The sequence below is a fragment of the Gymnoscopelus microlampas genome, assembly GCF_963454915.1.
Source record: "Gymnoscopelus microlampas genome assembly, chromosome: 14".
In the NCBI taxonomy this organism is placed as follows: domain Eukaryota; kingdom Metazoa; phylum Chordata; class Actinopteri; order Myctophiformes; family Myctophidae; genus Gymnoscopelus; species Gymnoscopelus microlampas.
The window spans coordinates 39,255,050-39,269,949 of NC_139951.1; the positions used below are offsets into that span (position 1 = coordinate 39,255,050).

The window sequence follows — 14,900 nt, forward strand, 5'->3', positions numbered from 1 at the left end:
GTCACAGAAAATATTCCATGACTTCTCAAAGGTACAGTAAAATCGCTGTTTTCCCTAGCAAGGGGACGTTAGACGATGTTTTAACTCTGGCAGTCAATGAGTTAAGTAAAACTTAAGTAGCAGTAAGTGGTGTGGAAGTACTTCTTTCTTCCAACCACACTGAGCAGAAGGGCCCGGTTGCCGGGCAGGCCTCGAGGGGGTGCGGCGGCTAATCCTTCATGTGTATGACCTGATGTATGTGTGTGTATGTAAAGGGCTCTGCCATAACGACCTGCGTCCCCACTTTACCATCTGGGACGGAACGAGAAGCTAAGAACCATCTGGGGAACGGACTGCAGTGGTGGAAAGTAACTAAGTACATTTACTTAAGTACTGTACTTAAGTACAATTTTGAGGTATTTGTACTTTACTTGAGTATTTCCAATTTCCAATACTTTTACTTCTACTCCACTACATCTCAGAGGCAAACATTTTACTTTTACTCCACTACAATTACTTGAAAACTTTAGTTACTAGTTACTTTGCAGATATAAATTATTACATTATAAAACATACATTAACCACTTAAGCCCTATTTTATACATAGGCTATTTGAAAATAGCCGATCTACAAGCTCACAACGCGTCGCGGTGCGACGCGTTGTGAGCTTGTAGATCGGCTATTTTCAAACATTTAGTACTTTTACTTTTGGTACTTTAAGTACATTTTGATGCCAAAACTTTAGTACTTTTACTCAAGTAAATTTTGAATTTCAAACTTTTATTTGTAACAAAGTACTTCTACATTGCAGTATTGATACTTTTACTTAAGTACAACATTTAAGTACTTTTTCCACCACTGGACGACTGACTGACTGACTGACTGACTGACTGACTGGCTGTAAAAACCCTGACCACCAAGAAAAATACTAGACTCTGTCAGAGAGAGAGAGAAAACGGGGTGCAACATGACCAGTGGTGGAAAAAAAGTACTCACATGTTTTACTTAAGTAAAAGTATCAATACCGCAATGTAGAAATACTCTGTTACAAGTGAAAGTCCAGAATTCAAAATGTACTTGAGTAAAAGTACAAAAGTATTGGTATCAAAATATACTTAAAGTACCAAAAGTTGTGCATAATGTAATGTCCCATTTCACAAGTTCAAAATGTATGAAAATAGCCGATCTACAAGCTCACAATGCGTTGCATCGCGAGTCCGCGACGCATTGTGAGCTTGTAGATCGGCTATTTTCGAATGGCCGAATTGTATACATGTAGGGCTGAAGTGGTTGATGTGTTTTGCGATAATAATCAAAGTCTAACAAGTACAGTAACTAGTAACTGAAGTTTTCAAAGAATTGTAGTGGAGTAAAAGTACAATATTTGCTTCTGAGATGTAGTGGAGTAGAAGAAAGTACTGAAAACTGGACAGTACTTGAGTAAATGTACTTAGTTACTTTACACCACTGAACATGACAGAGAGAGAGAGAGAGAGAGAGAGAGAGAGAGAGAGAGAGAGAGAGGGTGAGAGAGAGAGAGAGAGATTCTTTTTTTTTTAGACTGAATGAAGGGGTGATGAGAAAGGAAACATGGTAAAGGGAGGTGTTGTTGTGAGAGTGTGAGAGAAACAGAGGTGAGTGAGAGTGTAGAGACGGACCCTGATGAAGACCTTCTAGGCCGATACGCGTTGGTCATAACTTCTTAAGTAACTTAAAAATAAATCATATATATTTTTTCATCAAAGGGAATCCTTTACTTTGCAAGTCTGCAGTTAGTTAGGGAATTTTAGCAATATGTGTGGACCATCTGTGAAAAAATTTACTACCAATAGCTTTCTTCACCATTGTATTCTTATAGGTGTCTAGAATCACCTCTCAATTAGTGCAAACCCAAATCCTCGTGGAAAATCCTGGAGAGCCAATCAAACTTAAGGAGCCCAGAGGGCTTGGGTGAAAGATATTTAAAAAAAATAAAAGTCTAAAATGAACTTGTGAGGTGTCTAACTAGGGGTTTTCAGGGGTGCTGAATCCATTCCAACCATTATTTTTTAGTAAAAATGTCTTCCTGGACATCTAATATTGGTATGTTGGTTATTGTTAGTGTATAATCAGTGTATAATCAATGGTAGGGGATTGGGGTGTTGTTGAATTGATTCTATTCTGAAAAATAAAATAAGAAAATATTGCTAAACACTTGATAAGAGTGTACACCTACTGTGCACATGCTCAGTGGGATACACTGTCTGCATGTGGGGAAGGAGCGGGAGTGTTGCATCCTGGCAAATATGTCTGGACGATTTTAAGGTACGGTAGTTTATCTACTTTCTGGCATTTATTTTCCTCTGCTGGCAAAACTTTTGATTACTGTGAATTTAGATGTCAATTTTCTCTAGCCTATTGCTTACATTGAAGAACCATTAGTTAAACAATCATGACACTTGTCTTTTAGTAGACAACATGGAAGAGGATTCTGTAGCTTGTGGCTTAAGGTGCTTCATCTGTGGTGGTCCTGAGACTGAGATTCAAAAGTCACCCAAAAAGGCTATGCACATTTTTTGTCTTATTCTGAGAGTGTGGATGATGCAGCATTAATCAGAAGACTTCATGAGGACTGGAAAAACTGAGATGACCCCAAACTAAGATACCATTTGGAATGCAAAACCGAGCTATACAGTCGTGCAAGAAGTACAGTATATCCACTGGATATCGTAAGTTTTTTTTCATTGTGATGAAAGTTGCCACTTGCAGATTTCAATCCTATTCTATGTTGTGAGTGACATCATAATTTAATAACAACTTTAAACATAATCTATTCTTTAGAGCAAGATGAGCAAGTCCAACGGCCAGACAGGAAGAAAAGACGCAGGGCATTGTCTGGGTCAAGTAGTTCAAGTGCTAGCTGGCACACTTGATCTACCATAATACTTGCATCCTTTGCAATGAAGGTATCAATGTTGGCACATTGAAAAGAAACCCTGGTAAGTATTTTGTATGTAAGATTCAAATGAATTTTGATAATTGTTTTTCTTGCTCCTCATTGTAGGCTTCCACTCAAAGTCAAATAATTTAATCATGCACATACTGTATGTGGCTACCTTTTATCCAGACAGAGCTTGGCAGTTGTATCGTGCACCTGATAATGTCTACCAGGACCTACTGAAAAGGAGTTTGATGCAGAGAGCAAAGCGACGAGGTGATGACTGGGGACTTGAAGTCGCTGGTCGCCTGGTGGCAGAAGAGGCAGTATATCATATTCGATGCAGAAGAGACTTTGAGAACCCTGTTACAAAGTCTGAGGTAACATTATATGGATACACAATACAGCTGTACAATACAACTCACATTTCTTATCCTGAGGGAAGAAATATCATTTTTAATAGTGAAACTTTTGACTTCAAAATAATTTATTCTGCAAGATTGATATGGGTCCAGGAATGAGGGGGACTAATAAAGGATAAGAAATGTGAGTTGTATTGTACAGCTGTATTGTGTATCCATATAATGTTACCTCAGACTTTGTAACAGGGTTCTCAAAGTCTCTTCTGCATCGAATATGATATACTGCCTCTTCTGCCACCAGGCGACCAGCGACTTCCAGCGAAGTCCCCAGTCATCACCTCGTCGCTTTGCTCTCTGCATTAAACTCCTTTTCAGTCGGTCCTGGTAGACATTATCAGGTGCACGATACAACTGCCGAGCTCTGTCTGGATAAAAGGTAGCCACATACAGTATGTGCATGATTAAATTATTTGACTTTGAGTGGAAGCCTACAATGAGGAGCAAGAAAAACAATTATCAAAATTCATTTGAATCTTACATACAAAAGACTTACCAGGGTTTCTTTTCAATGTGCCAACATCGATACCTTCATTGCAAAGGATGCAAGTATTATGGTAGATCAAGTGTGCCAGCTAGCACTTGAACTACTTGACCCAGACAATGCCCTGCGTCTTTTCTTCCTGTCTGGCCGTTGGACTTGCTCATCTTGCTCTAAAGAATAGATTATGTTTAAAGTTGTTATTAAATTATGATGTCACTCACAACATAGAATAGGATTGAAATCTGCAAGTGGCAACTTTCATCACAATGAAAAAAAACATACGATATCCAGTGGATATACTGTACTTCTTGCACGACTGTATAGCTCGGTTTTGCATTCCAAATGGTATCGTAGTTTGGGGTCATCTCAGTTTTTCCAGTCCTCATGAAGTCTTCTGATTAATGCTGCATCATCCACACTCTCAGAATAAGACAAAAAATGTGCATAGCCTTTTTGGGTGACTTAACTTTTGAATCTCAGTCTCAGGACCACCACAGATGAAGCACCTTAAGCCACAAGCTACAGAATCCTCTTCCATGTTGTCTACTAAAAGACAAGTGTCATGATTGTTTAACTAATGGTTCTTCAATGTAAGCAATAGGCTAGAGAAAATTGACATCTAAATTCACAGTAATCAAAAGTTTTGCCAGCAGAGGAAAATAAATGCCAGAAAGTAGATAAACTACCGTACCTTAAAATCGTCCAGACATATTTGCCAGGATGCAACACTCCCGCTCCTTCCCCACATGCAGACAGTGTATCCCACTGAGCATGTGCACAGTAGGTGTACACTCTTATCAAGTGTTTAGCAATATTTTCTTATTTTATTTTTCAGAATAGAATCAATTCAACAACACCCCAATCCCCTACCATTGATTATACACTGATTATACACTAACAATAACCAACATACCAATATTAGATGTCCAGGGAGACATTTTTACTAAAAAATAATGGTTGGAATGGATTCAGCACCCCTGAAAACCCCTAGTTAGACACCTCACAAGTTCATTTTAGACTTCTATTTTTTTTAAATATCTTTCACCCAAGCCCTCTGGGCTCCTTAAGTTTGATTGGCTCTCCAGGATTTTCCACGAGGATTTGGGTTTGCACTAATTGAGAGGTGATTCTAGACACCTATAAGAATACAATGGTGAAGAAAGCTATTGGTAGTACATTTTTTCACAGATGGTCCACACATATTGCTAAAATTCCCTAACTAAGTCCATACCATTTGGGAGTTAAGCAGTACTTCTTTGAAAACCCCTTTTTTTCCCCAGAGGTGATAACGCATGAGAGAGACGTAGAGAGAGAGAGAACCTAAAAAGAAGTATTATACTAGCATGACTGTCTCTGATACAAAGACCCGGCATGACCCAGGAGGACGGTTAGGTTTTCCCTTCCACAATGCTGGCCGATCATTTACAACGAGGTTCCTGTGTTGTCCTTCACACTAGTACGTCCCTCATAGCAGCATAACAAATAAATGTATCGCATAATCGATACATCCTCTGATTTATCCCCCCCTCCCCCCCCGGAGGACAGTGGGACGGACGTGCACGCCGGCCGAACAGCCGGGGTTAGACTATACCCCTGTGCTAACGCAACGACAGCCCCCCAGCACCACCCACCACCCCACCACCCGCCCTGCTGAAAAGTTACAATCGCACGTTAATCCATTAAGACCTGGGACGCATCGGTGTCACTTTTTGATTTGAGCTAAAAAAGCATTATTTTACACTTTTGCTATTCAAAAATAGCAGATCTACAAGCTCGTAGCGCGGCACCGAGTGCCGCGCTACGAGCTTGTAGATCTGCTATTTTTGAAAAATCGAAAAAATGTGTGCAAATTAATATATTATTTTAATACGAACATTTTTAACTCAAATCTTTGTTTCTGGGGGTCCCTGGAACAACATATATTAAGATGGTGGTCCGCAGCCAAATACATATCATTTTTGGGGGTCCTTGACATGAAAAAGTTTGAGCAACCACTGATATAGAAACATAGCTTTTACAGAAAACTGTCTGTGGGATTTAGAAGACATTTGTAGAAATCGGGCTTCAGGTCTTAATGGGTTAATATCCACTCTGAAAAATCCTCAGTTCAACTCCTCTCAGCGGAGGAAACATGAGAGCCGTTATGTCAGCCAGGAGGGAACGCGCCAAGAGGGGGGGTGGTATGAAGTGCACGGGCAGGAGACCAGGACGAGGAGGAGGAGGAGGAGGAGGAGGAGGAGGAGGGAGCGGAGGAGAGAGAGGGAAGGAAACAAGGATAAAGTAGGTCAATTGCAGTGATTCTCAACCTTTTTTTAATCTCAAAAGACCCCTCAGTTTGATATGCATTAGGGCCACGGAGCCCCCATTTGATGAATGAATGTAAAATCCTTAAGTGTTCATTTAACTCTGAACTGAAAGCACACAAATGGACCCAAAAAAACGGTCAAATTTCGACCCCTGGTGGCCCCCCCAAACCTGACGTTGAGAAACAGTGAATTTAGCCACATTTTACCGGATCTATAGCGTCTCCTTTGTCTCCTTTCCTGGAAACGTCCAATAGGACTATTATCTCTGTCTCTTCCCTGCTGAAATACACTATGGAGTACAGGTGTATCGCTGTGTAAATTGCAGGTGTGTGTGTGTGTGTGTGTGTGTACGTGTGTGTGTGCGTGTGCGTGTGTGTGTGTGTGTGTGTGTGTGCGTGTGTGTGTGTGTGTGTGTGTGTGTGCGTGTGTGTGTGTGTGTGTGTGTGTGTGTGTTTGCACACACACGTGCATGAAGCAGTGGTGGAAAGTAACAAACTACATTTACTCAAGTACTGTACTTAAGTACAATTTTGAGGTATTTTTACTTTACTTGAGTATTTCCAATTTCCAATACTTTTACTTCTACTCCACTACATCTCAGAGGCAAATATTGTACTTTTACTCCACTACAATTATTTGAAAACTTTAGCTACTAGTTACTTTTCAGATATAAACTATGATATAATGAATATTATATAAACCACTTTAAACCACTTTAAACTTATTTCATACCTAGGCTATTTGAAAATAGCAGATCTACAAGCTCACAACGTGTCGCATCGCGACGCGTTGTGAGCTTGTAGATCTGCTATTTTCAAATATTTAGTACTTTTACTTTTGGTACTTTAAGTACATTTTGATGACAATACTTTTGTACTTTTACTCAAGTCAATTTTTAATTCTGGACTTTTACTTGTAACAGAGTATTCTTATATTGCAGTATTGGTACTTTTACTTAAGTAAAGAATTTGAGTACTTTTTCCACCACTGTGCATGAGAATGCATACATTCTGCAGCACCTGGACATACTTACTGGTGTTCGATTTGCTAGAGGGGGGGGGGGGGATGGAAAGAATCCATGCCCCTACTTTTGATATCCGTCCAAGGCATACATTTTTACGACCAGTGGGGATTATGTTTTTATCCCTGTTTTACCCCTGCTTCTGGTTCAGACTGAATGAAATACATGCATTTCCTTTATCTAGTCTGATATGTTTGATACGACATCTGTTTCACTGCATGGCATGTTTGATATACTGTAATCTAATGTCACAATTTGACACTTTCATTAAAATAAAACCACATAAAACCAATTCAAATGTGTCAGCCTTTGTCAAGATTTGTCAAAACGTGTCAAGATATGTCAAATTGTCCTCTTGCTCTTTCCTCTTTTTTTCTTTCTTTCGCATACTAAGCTTGTAGATAAGCTTATTTTTCGCTATTTGTAGTATACAAGACCGTGGATTTCTACTACACTACACTATACCACTATACTATATATACTGTATATTATCTTAACATTCTTATATTATACCATTATACTATACTACATACACATTATTGCTGTACTATATTATACCATCATATATATCTTACACTATTATAAGTGCTACTATTGTTACTGTTACTACTTGCACTGTATCTCTTTCTGTCTCTCCTCTGTCTCTCCCTCTCTCTCTCTCTCTCTCTCTCTCTCTCTCTCCTCCTTCCAAAATGTTAATCAAGTCCATGATCATAACACCAGAGGCAGCTCCACAAACCATGTTCAACCCAGATTTGGCACAACAAAGGGAATGAACTCTTTCTCATGCTATTCATCTAAAATGTGGAATGCCCTACCAAAAGGAGTAAAGGAGTGTAAAACCCTACTCACTTTCAAAAATGCCCTAAAGATACACCTTCAGGAGGCTGCAATTCAAAAATGGCCCCTGTCCAAGTCCTAACCTACCCCATGTCCTAACCTAACCTACCCCCCCCCCCCCTCTCTCTTTCTTTTTTTGTACATATTTTTCACCTTTCATACCAGTAACCTGTAAACTGATTGTATGACATTCTGTATAGTAGTGTGTATATCTGTCTGTCTCTTATACAGTATGTCATCATGATTTGTGTGCGTGGGGATCTCATCTTAAACAAGCTACGTGCTTAACTGAGCTATCCAGTTTAGTAGACCTTGTGAATTTGTACTTCCATGTACTGTCATGTACTGTTCTCATGTCTTACTAAATAAAGTACATCAATCAATCAATCCTCTTTCCCCCGACACGGTCGAGGCAGAAGGCCCCCACCCTAGAGCCTAGGGTCTGCCTGACGTTTCTTCCAGTTAAGAGGGAGTTTTTCGTTGCCACTGTCGCAAAAATTGCTTGTTCAGGGTGGGATTGTCGGGTCTCTGCTCTACATGTAAAGTGTCTTGAGACAACTTCCTGTGATTTGACACTATTTGACACAAAATTGAATTGAATTGAATTGAATTGACAATGTATACAACCCCCCTCCCTCTTACCATGACAATGCCTCCAGACTGCTCCGCGGTGCACATGCTCATGATGGGGGCCATGCCGATGGTGGTGCCCTGGAAATACACCCCACTGTAGGAGACACACAGTGGGGGGAGAGGAGGTTAACAGAAGGGTTGTTTTATAGGGAGCTGCTGGAGTGTCTGTTGATCGAATGAAAAAAAAATTGTGGCCACAAATGACCAGGGACGTGCACAGATAGACTCTAGGTGGTGCTAGAGCACCTGCCCTTTGCCCTCTTGACCAGAAGTGCCCTTTTGAAAAAAAGGAAAAAGATAGTTTTTTTTCCCCCAGTTTACAGCAGGGCTCTTCAACAGGGGGTCCGGGACCCCTAGGGGGTCCTCAGAGTTACTACAGGGGGTCCGCCAAATCTTTATGTGATGAGATTTCTTCTTTTTACCATAACCACTCGAAACTTAGCATCCCTTTTCTGAGGAGAACTTTAGCCAAAAATAGCCGATCTACAAGCCCACAACGCCTCGCGCTGCGAGGCGTTGTGGGCTTGTAGATCGGCTATTTTTGGCAAAGAGGTATAGGTGTAGAGGGAAAAAAGAGCAGACCAACTAAACAAAAAAAAGTGTAATTTACTTGAGCACCTGCCCCTCAAAATGTCTGTGCACGCCACTGCAAATGACTAATCTGTGGCCATGGATTAGTCATATGAGAGCACGCATTAAAAAAAAAAAACCTCAATGGCCACTGGAGGGCTCTATAGTTTATTTAGGTCATTGCAGGTGAAAAGTAAAAGAATCGACAAGCTCACAACACATCATATCACCACACATTGTGAGCTTATACAGTAGATCTGCTATTTTCACTATTCGTGCACGTCCGCATTGTGCAACAAAGTATAAAATAACGCTTTATGTGGTCAAATAATTCGTTAAAATAAAAAAACACGCCTTGATTATTCAATTAATCGAAAAAAAGGACAAACTGATAGTTGCAGCGATAGTTAACCCATTCAATCCAGGAACGCATCTGTCATTTTAGATTTCTTTGGCTGTTCAAAAATAGCAGATCTACAAGCTCATAGCGCGGCACCGAGTGCCGCGCTATGAGCTTGTAGATCTGCTATTTTCTTTTATATCGTGAAAATGTATGCAAATCTTTGAATATATATATTTTTTTAAAGCGAACATTTGTCAAATATTTAGTTCCAGGGACCCCCAGAAGCAAAGATTTGAGTTCGCTTTTTTTCAAAAATAGCAGATCTACAAGCTCATATCGCGGCACTCGGTGCCGCGATATGAGCTTGTAGATCTGTTTCCGTTCCCGCATTGAATGGGTTAACAGAAACTTTCAAACAGATGTCATCAAAGTGAGTGGCGGGCCGACCCATGTTGCAGGGCTCTGCAACGATAGCATCTTCCACCGAAAAAAGGAAAACATGACGAAACCCATTGCATTGGGATTGGAGAGAGATTACTTTATATGAAAATTCTGTCACAAAATTGCATCAGATGTGGTGGGATGGCAATTCATTATCAAAAGTTCAGCATCGTAAAATATAGAGAACTCTCTTTCTATAAATGTTTGATTTGATTTGGTGAACTCAAGGGCTCCCTTTGAAATCAATTCATCATATCAGTCACTTTTTTTTTCAAATAGTGTGCATGCAACTATATTAACCCATTGAGACCTGAAGCCGATTCTACATGTCTCCTAAATCCCAACAGTTTTCTGAAAAACGTGTGTTTCTATATCAGTGGTGCTCAATCTTTTTCATGTCAAGGACCCCCAGAAGGATATGTATTTGACCGCGGACCCCCATCAAAATATGTTGTTCCAGGGACCCCCAGAAGCAAAGGACCCCCAGAAGCTACGCGGCCCGAACGTCTAGCGTGACGCGTCGTTCACTTTGCAGTGCCACCTTACAGGCACCTCACAGTGTGAGAGAGAGTTTTGTGCTCTCCTAAATCCACGGCAGGCTTTGAAAGTACCCACTTTAGAAAGAGGTGACGTGCATCACCTCTCCAATGACCAAAACCCACTATGGAAGCCGTCGAACTGGTGCGATCTGACGGCATCCTAGAATTTATAGGTAGGATGTGATGTCATGTGATGTCATACTGTCGTGAGATTACGTCACACTGGCGTTGTCATCGTGATGTCAGATTACATCACACTGGCGTCGCATACGGACAACCGACATGGCGCAGGATTCAAATTGTATATATAGATGCTTTTTAGCTCAAATCTAAAAATGAGACAGTTCCAGGTCTTAAACGGTTAAATGGGGAAGATTGTAGACCTGCTATTTTCAGGCATTAAGGTTCAATTTAGGTCACAAGATCAGGCGTAACTTTATTTCTGTGGTCTTTTAGGCAACACCAGTCGCAGCTAATTGGTCATTACTGTGATCTGTTATAACTGCGATTGCCAGTACTCAGTCACGCACTCCACCAGATCAGAAACATCGGCAGGAGCACTGAAAACCAGGAGCGCATGTGGTGAACTCTATGAGCTTGTAGATCAGCTATTTTTGAAAAATCGTGATTTAAAAAAAATATATATATTTAAAAAAAAAACTGTTAGGATTTCGAAAACATTTTTAGAATCGCCCTTAGGTCTTAATGGGTTAAGACGACTTTTAGTTTTTTTGGTGGAGGGGGGTGGGGGGTGTGGGGGGGGGGCTGTGAATGATCCAAGCTCCACCGAAGAAGAGTACACCCAGAAATCACGTGATCACAACAACAAAAAAGCTAGGCACCTTTCATGTTAAAGGATTTATAAAAGTCAATTTTCTCGGCTTCCTGTTGTTTTTCTTTAAAAAAAACAAGCCACATTCAAACGGCCATAGCTCTGGAATGGAGGATCGTGACCGACCCACAAGCACCGGACCCCCTGTGCTTGTAATGAGCCAATATTCCATGATCTTTCAAAGGTACAGTAAAATAGCTGTTTCGCTGACCAAGGGGACCATAGACGGATGAATTAATTAATACATTCCTGGCAGTCAAAGAGTTAATTGTCTTGCGATGCATCCCCTATATTACCAGGGATGGAAAGGTCAGAGCCGTTCAGAGCCGACTCAGAACTTGTCTCATGCTGAGTTCACACTGACAGATACAAAGACACAGGCTACCATTCATTTTCAATGGAAGCCAGCGACCTTGAAGATACATCACACATTTGTAGCTGCTACAAAAAGCTACAACAGCTACAAAAAAGTTGACCTGATTTCAACTTCAACCACAAAGATACAAAGTATCTTTGTGTATTTTGTAGCTGGCAGTGTGAACGCAGCATTAGGGTTTATGTTGCATTTTACTCCCCATCTCCCATTTCCTTTCTCTCTCTCTCCATTGGACTGTGTAATGAACAGTGGTGGAAAAAGTATTCACATTCTTTACTTAAAGTAATACTAGGTAACGTTTTCAGTAAAACTAAAGTTAAATTGTAAATCTTTTGTGAGTGGCAAATGTTTCACAACACCCACTCCAAGAATTTCACCCCCGAAAGCCTTTTATTTATATATTTTCTATTGAACGCCGTCGAGCATGACGTTCCCTCGAAAATGACGTAATCTGGCCGGAAATGGAAGAGGAAATCCACGGGTTCCTGTTTGGCCAGGAACTACCGCGCCGGTTTCCTGTTTGGCCAGGAACTACCGCGCTAATAACAAAAGGAAACTCACGCTGATTTTAAGAGATTGTATGATTTGAAGAACGAAAAAAAAAACAGAAAAATAAAACACAGCTCACGGTAACTAAAGCTCCACTGGCTAAGAGAAACGATCCACAGATCGTATAAAACAATTAAAAGAACGCTTTTTGAAACACTTCCGTCTTCCGGTGAAAACGAATGGAATTCTGGGTAACAGAGGATAAACGAACGGCCTGCAGTGACGGTAATGACCAGCAGAGGCTGCTAAAAGTCGTTTTTTGGAAATTTGCACAGAACAACTTTAAGTAACAGTATCAATACTGCAATATAGAAATACTCGGACTAGAAATAATAAGTAAAAGTCCGGAATTCAAAATGTACTTGAGGAAAAGTACAAAGTACTCATTGCGCAGACTGTCCCGTTTCAGGTTTTCAAACATCTTTTGAAAACAGCAGATCTACAAGCTCACAATGCATATGCATTGTGAGCTTGTAGATCTGCTGTTTTCAAATGGCCGAAATGTATAGTAGGGTTGAAGTGGTTAATGTATGTTTTGACATAAAAATCAAAATCTACAAAGTAACTAGTAACTAAAGTTTTCAAATAATTGCAATGGAGTAAAAGTACAACATTTGCCTCTGAGATGTACTGTAGTGGAGTAGAAGTACTGAAAACTGGAAATGCTTCAGTAAAGTAAAAAAATACCTCAAAATTGTACTTGAGTAAACGTACCGAGTTACTTTACACAAATGAAAAAGCACATTAATGTGTAGTGTCTTTAGTACCTGACCAGCTGTGCGTTGTCGTGCGGTCTCTGGGGCAGCAGCTTGACCTTCCTCCAGTCCAGGAACTCGTGCAGCGTGGTGAAGGGGTCCTGGGTGACGGGACACTTGTCCACGTCGCTCCACACCTCCAGACCCACCAGCGCCACGCGGATGTTCAGCGCCCTGTAGAACTGATGGAGGAAGACTGTATAAAGGCTTGATTTTATATATCTTAGTTACGCTGTAAAGTGATTCATACTTTTTTATACTTGATTTATTAGGCTAAATGATACCATATATTCTATTTAAAACAAAGCATTCTTCATTACAGCGACATTATATTTTTTCATTAATGCTCAGCAGAATTGTCAAATTGATCATTCTGTTTAATAACGTAACTGTGGACTGCTGGGCTGGCTAATTCCTGACGGGCTGGATGTGAAGTGTAATAAATCACATGGCAGCAGCACGTCCCCCCCCCCCGTCCCCCGTCCCCCCCGTCCCCCCCACTATTGATCCCATCCGTACCTTGTCCACGTAATTGGCGATCTCGGCCAGACGCTGTTTGACCTTCTCGATATCCTTGCCTTGTTTCTGGAACTGACAAAACACATGCAGGACGGAGTCAAAGCCAGAGCGGGGATCAAAGACAAGTGATGGAGACGGAGACGTTAACCCTTTAAGACCTGAGGACCCATTCTACAAAATGTCTTCTAAATCCTAACAAATGATGTTGTTATATCAGTGGTGCTCAAAACCTTTTCATGTCAAGGACCACCCAAAATGATATGTATTTGACCACCAATCCAACAGCTCAAAATATTTATTTTCCAGGGACCCCCAGAAGCTAAAAACATAAAAAATATATAAAAAAAGAAATATATTTAGCAGATATACAAGCTCATAGCGCGTCACTTTGTGCCGCCGCTTCCGCGGTACAAATTGTGAACATTTTTAACTCAAATCTTTGCTTCTGGGGGATCCCTGGAGCAAAATATTTTGAGATTTGCACACATTCATAGTGACGCGCTATGAGCTTGAATATCTGCTATTTTTTTTATAGTCGAAGTATGAGCTTGTATATCTGCTCATATATCTTGCTTGTGAACTTGTATATCTGCAAAAACATATATATATATATCCAAAGTATAAAATAATAGTTAAAGTGGTACGAATCTAAAATGACTAAGATGCTTCCCCCGGTCTCAATGGGTTAAAAGATTGCGTTACACTGTATCTCTTGAACATGATGTTCAAAGCGAGCTGGACGTCCCAGAACTGCGGTCGCCAGTGGTGATGACGTTAATTCCCTCGCAGCGGGGCCGCTATCATCAAAGGGGGGGGGGGGAGGGGGCTTCTCTTCTCGCAACGGAGCTTATATTAGGCAGAAGCGATAACCTCTCAACCACCTTGGATGTCTTGGATCCAGGCCCCCCTCCTCCTCCTCCCTCTGTGCATAGCAGAGGAGGCTAGGCTACAGCATGCATGTGAGATGTCACACGTGTGATCTGTATAGGCCTTTTTTTTCAGCCGAAGGACCCCTAGCTGAAAGAGAGATGAAGCAGGGACTCCCACTACATACTGTATAATAGTGGTTCTCAAACTTTTTCATGTCAAGGACCCCCAAAATGATATGTATTTGGCCGCGGACCCCCATCTAAAAATATTTTGTTCCAGAGACCCCCAGAAGCAAAGATTTAGTTACAACTGTTCGCTTTAAAAAATATATATTAAAAGATTTGCACACATTTTCAAGATTTTTCAAAAATAGCAGATATACAAGCTCATAGCGCGGCACTCGGTGCCGCGCTATGAGCTTGTATATCTGCTATTTTTGATTAGCCAAAGTATAAAAGGTCATAATTATTCTGATGCTATATTTACACATTTTGCTGGGTACCCCCT

At 40.7% G+C, this 14,900-nt stretch overlaps 1 protein-coding gene across 1 annotated transcript in view; it reads right to left on the bottom strand.

The window, feature by feature from the left end:
- The window catches only part of LOC311060208 (disintegrin and metalloproteinase domain-containing protein 12-like), a gene marked incomplete at both ends in the record, with an annotated part of 198,964 nt that overhangs the window by 78,025 nt on the left and 106,039 nt on the right, over positions 1-14,900 (bottom strand). Inside the window, 3 exons of the mRNA XM_084078341.1 lie at positions 8,609-8,693; positions 13,017-13,186; positions 13,524-13,595. Of these exons, the coding sequence (XP_083934467.1) occupies positions 8,609-8,693; positions 13,017-13,186; positions 13,524-13,595 (327 nt within the window). The remainder of the gene's footprint in view (positions 1-8,608; positions 8,694-13,016; positions 13,187-13,523; positions 13,596-14,900) is intronic.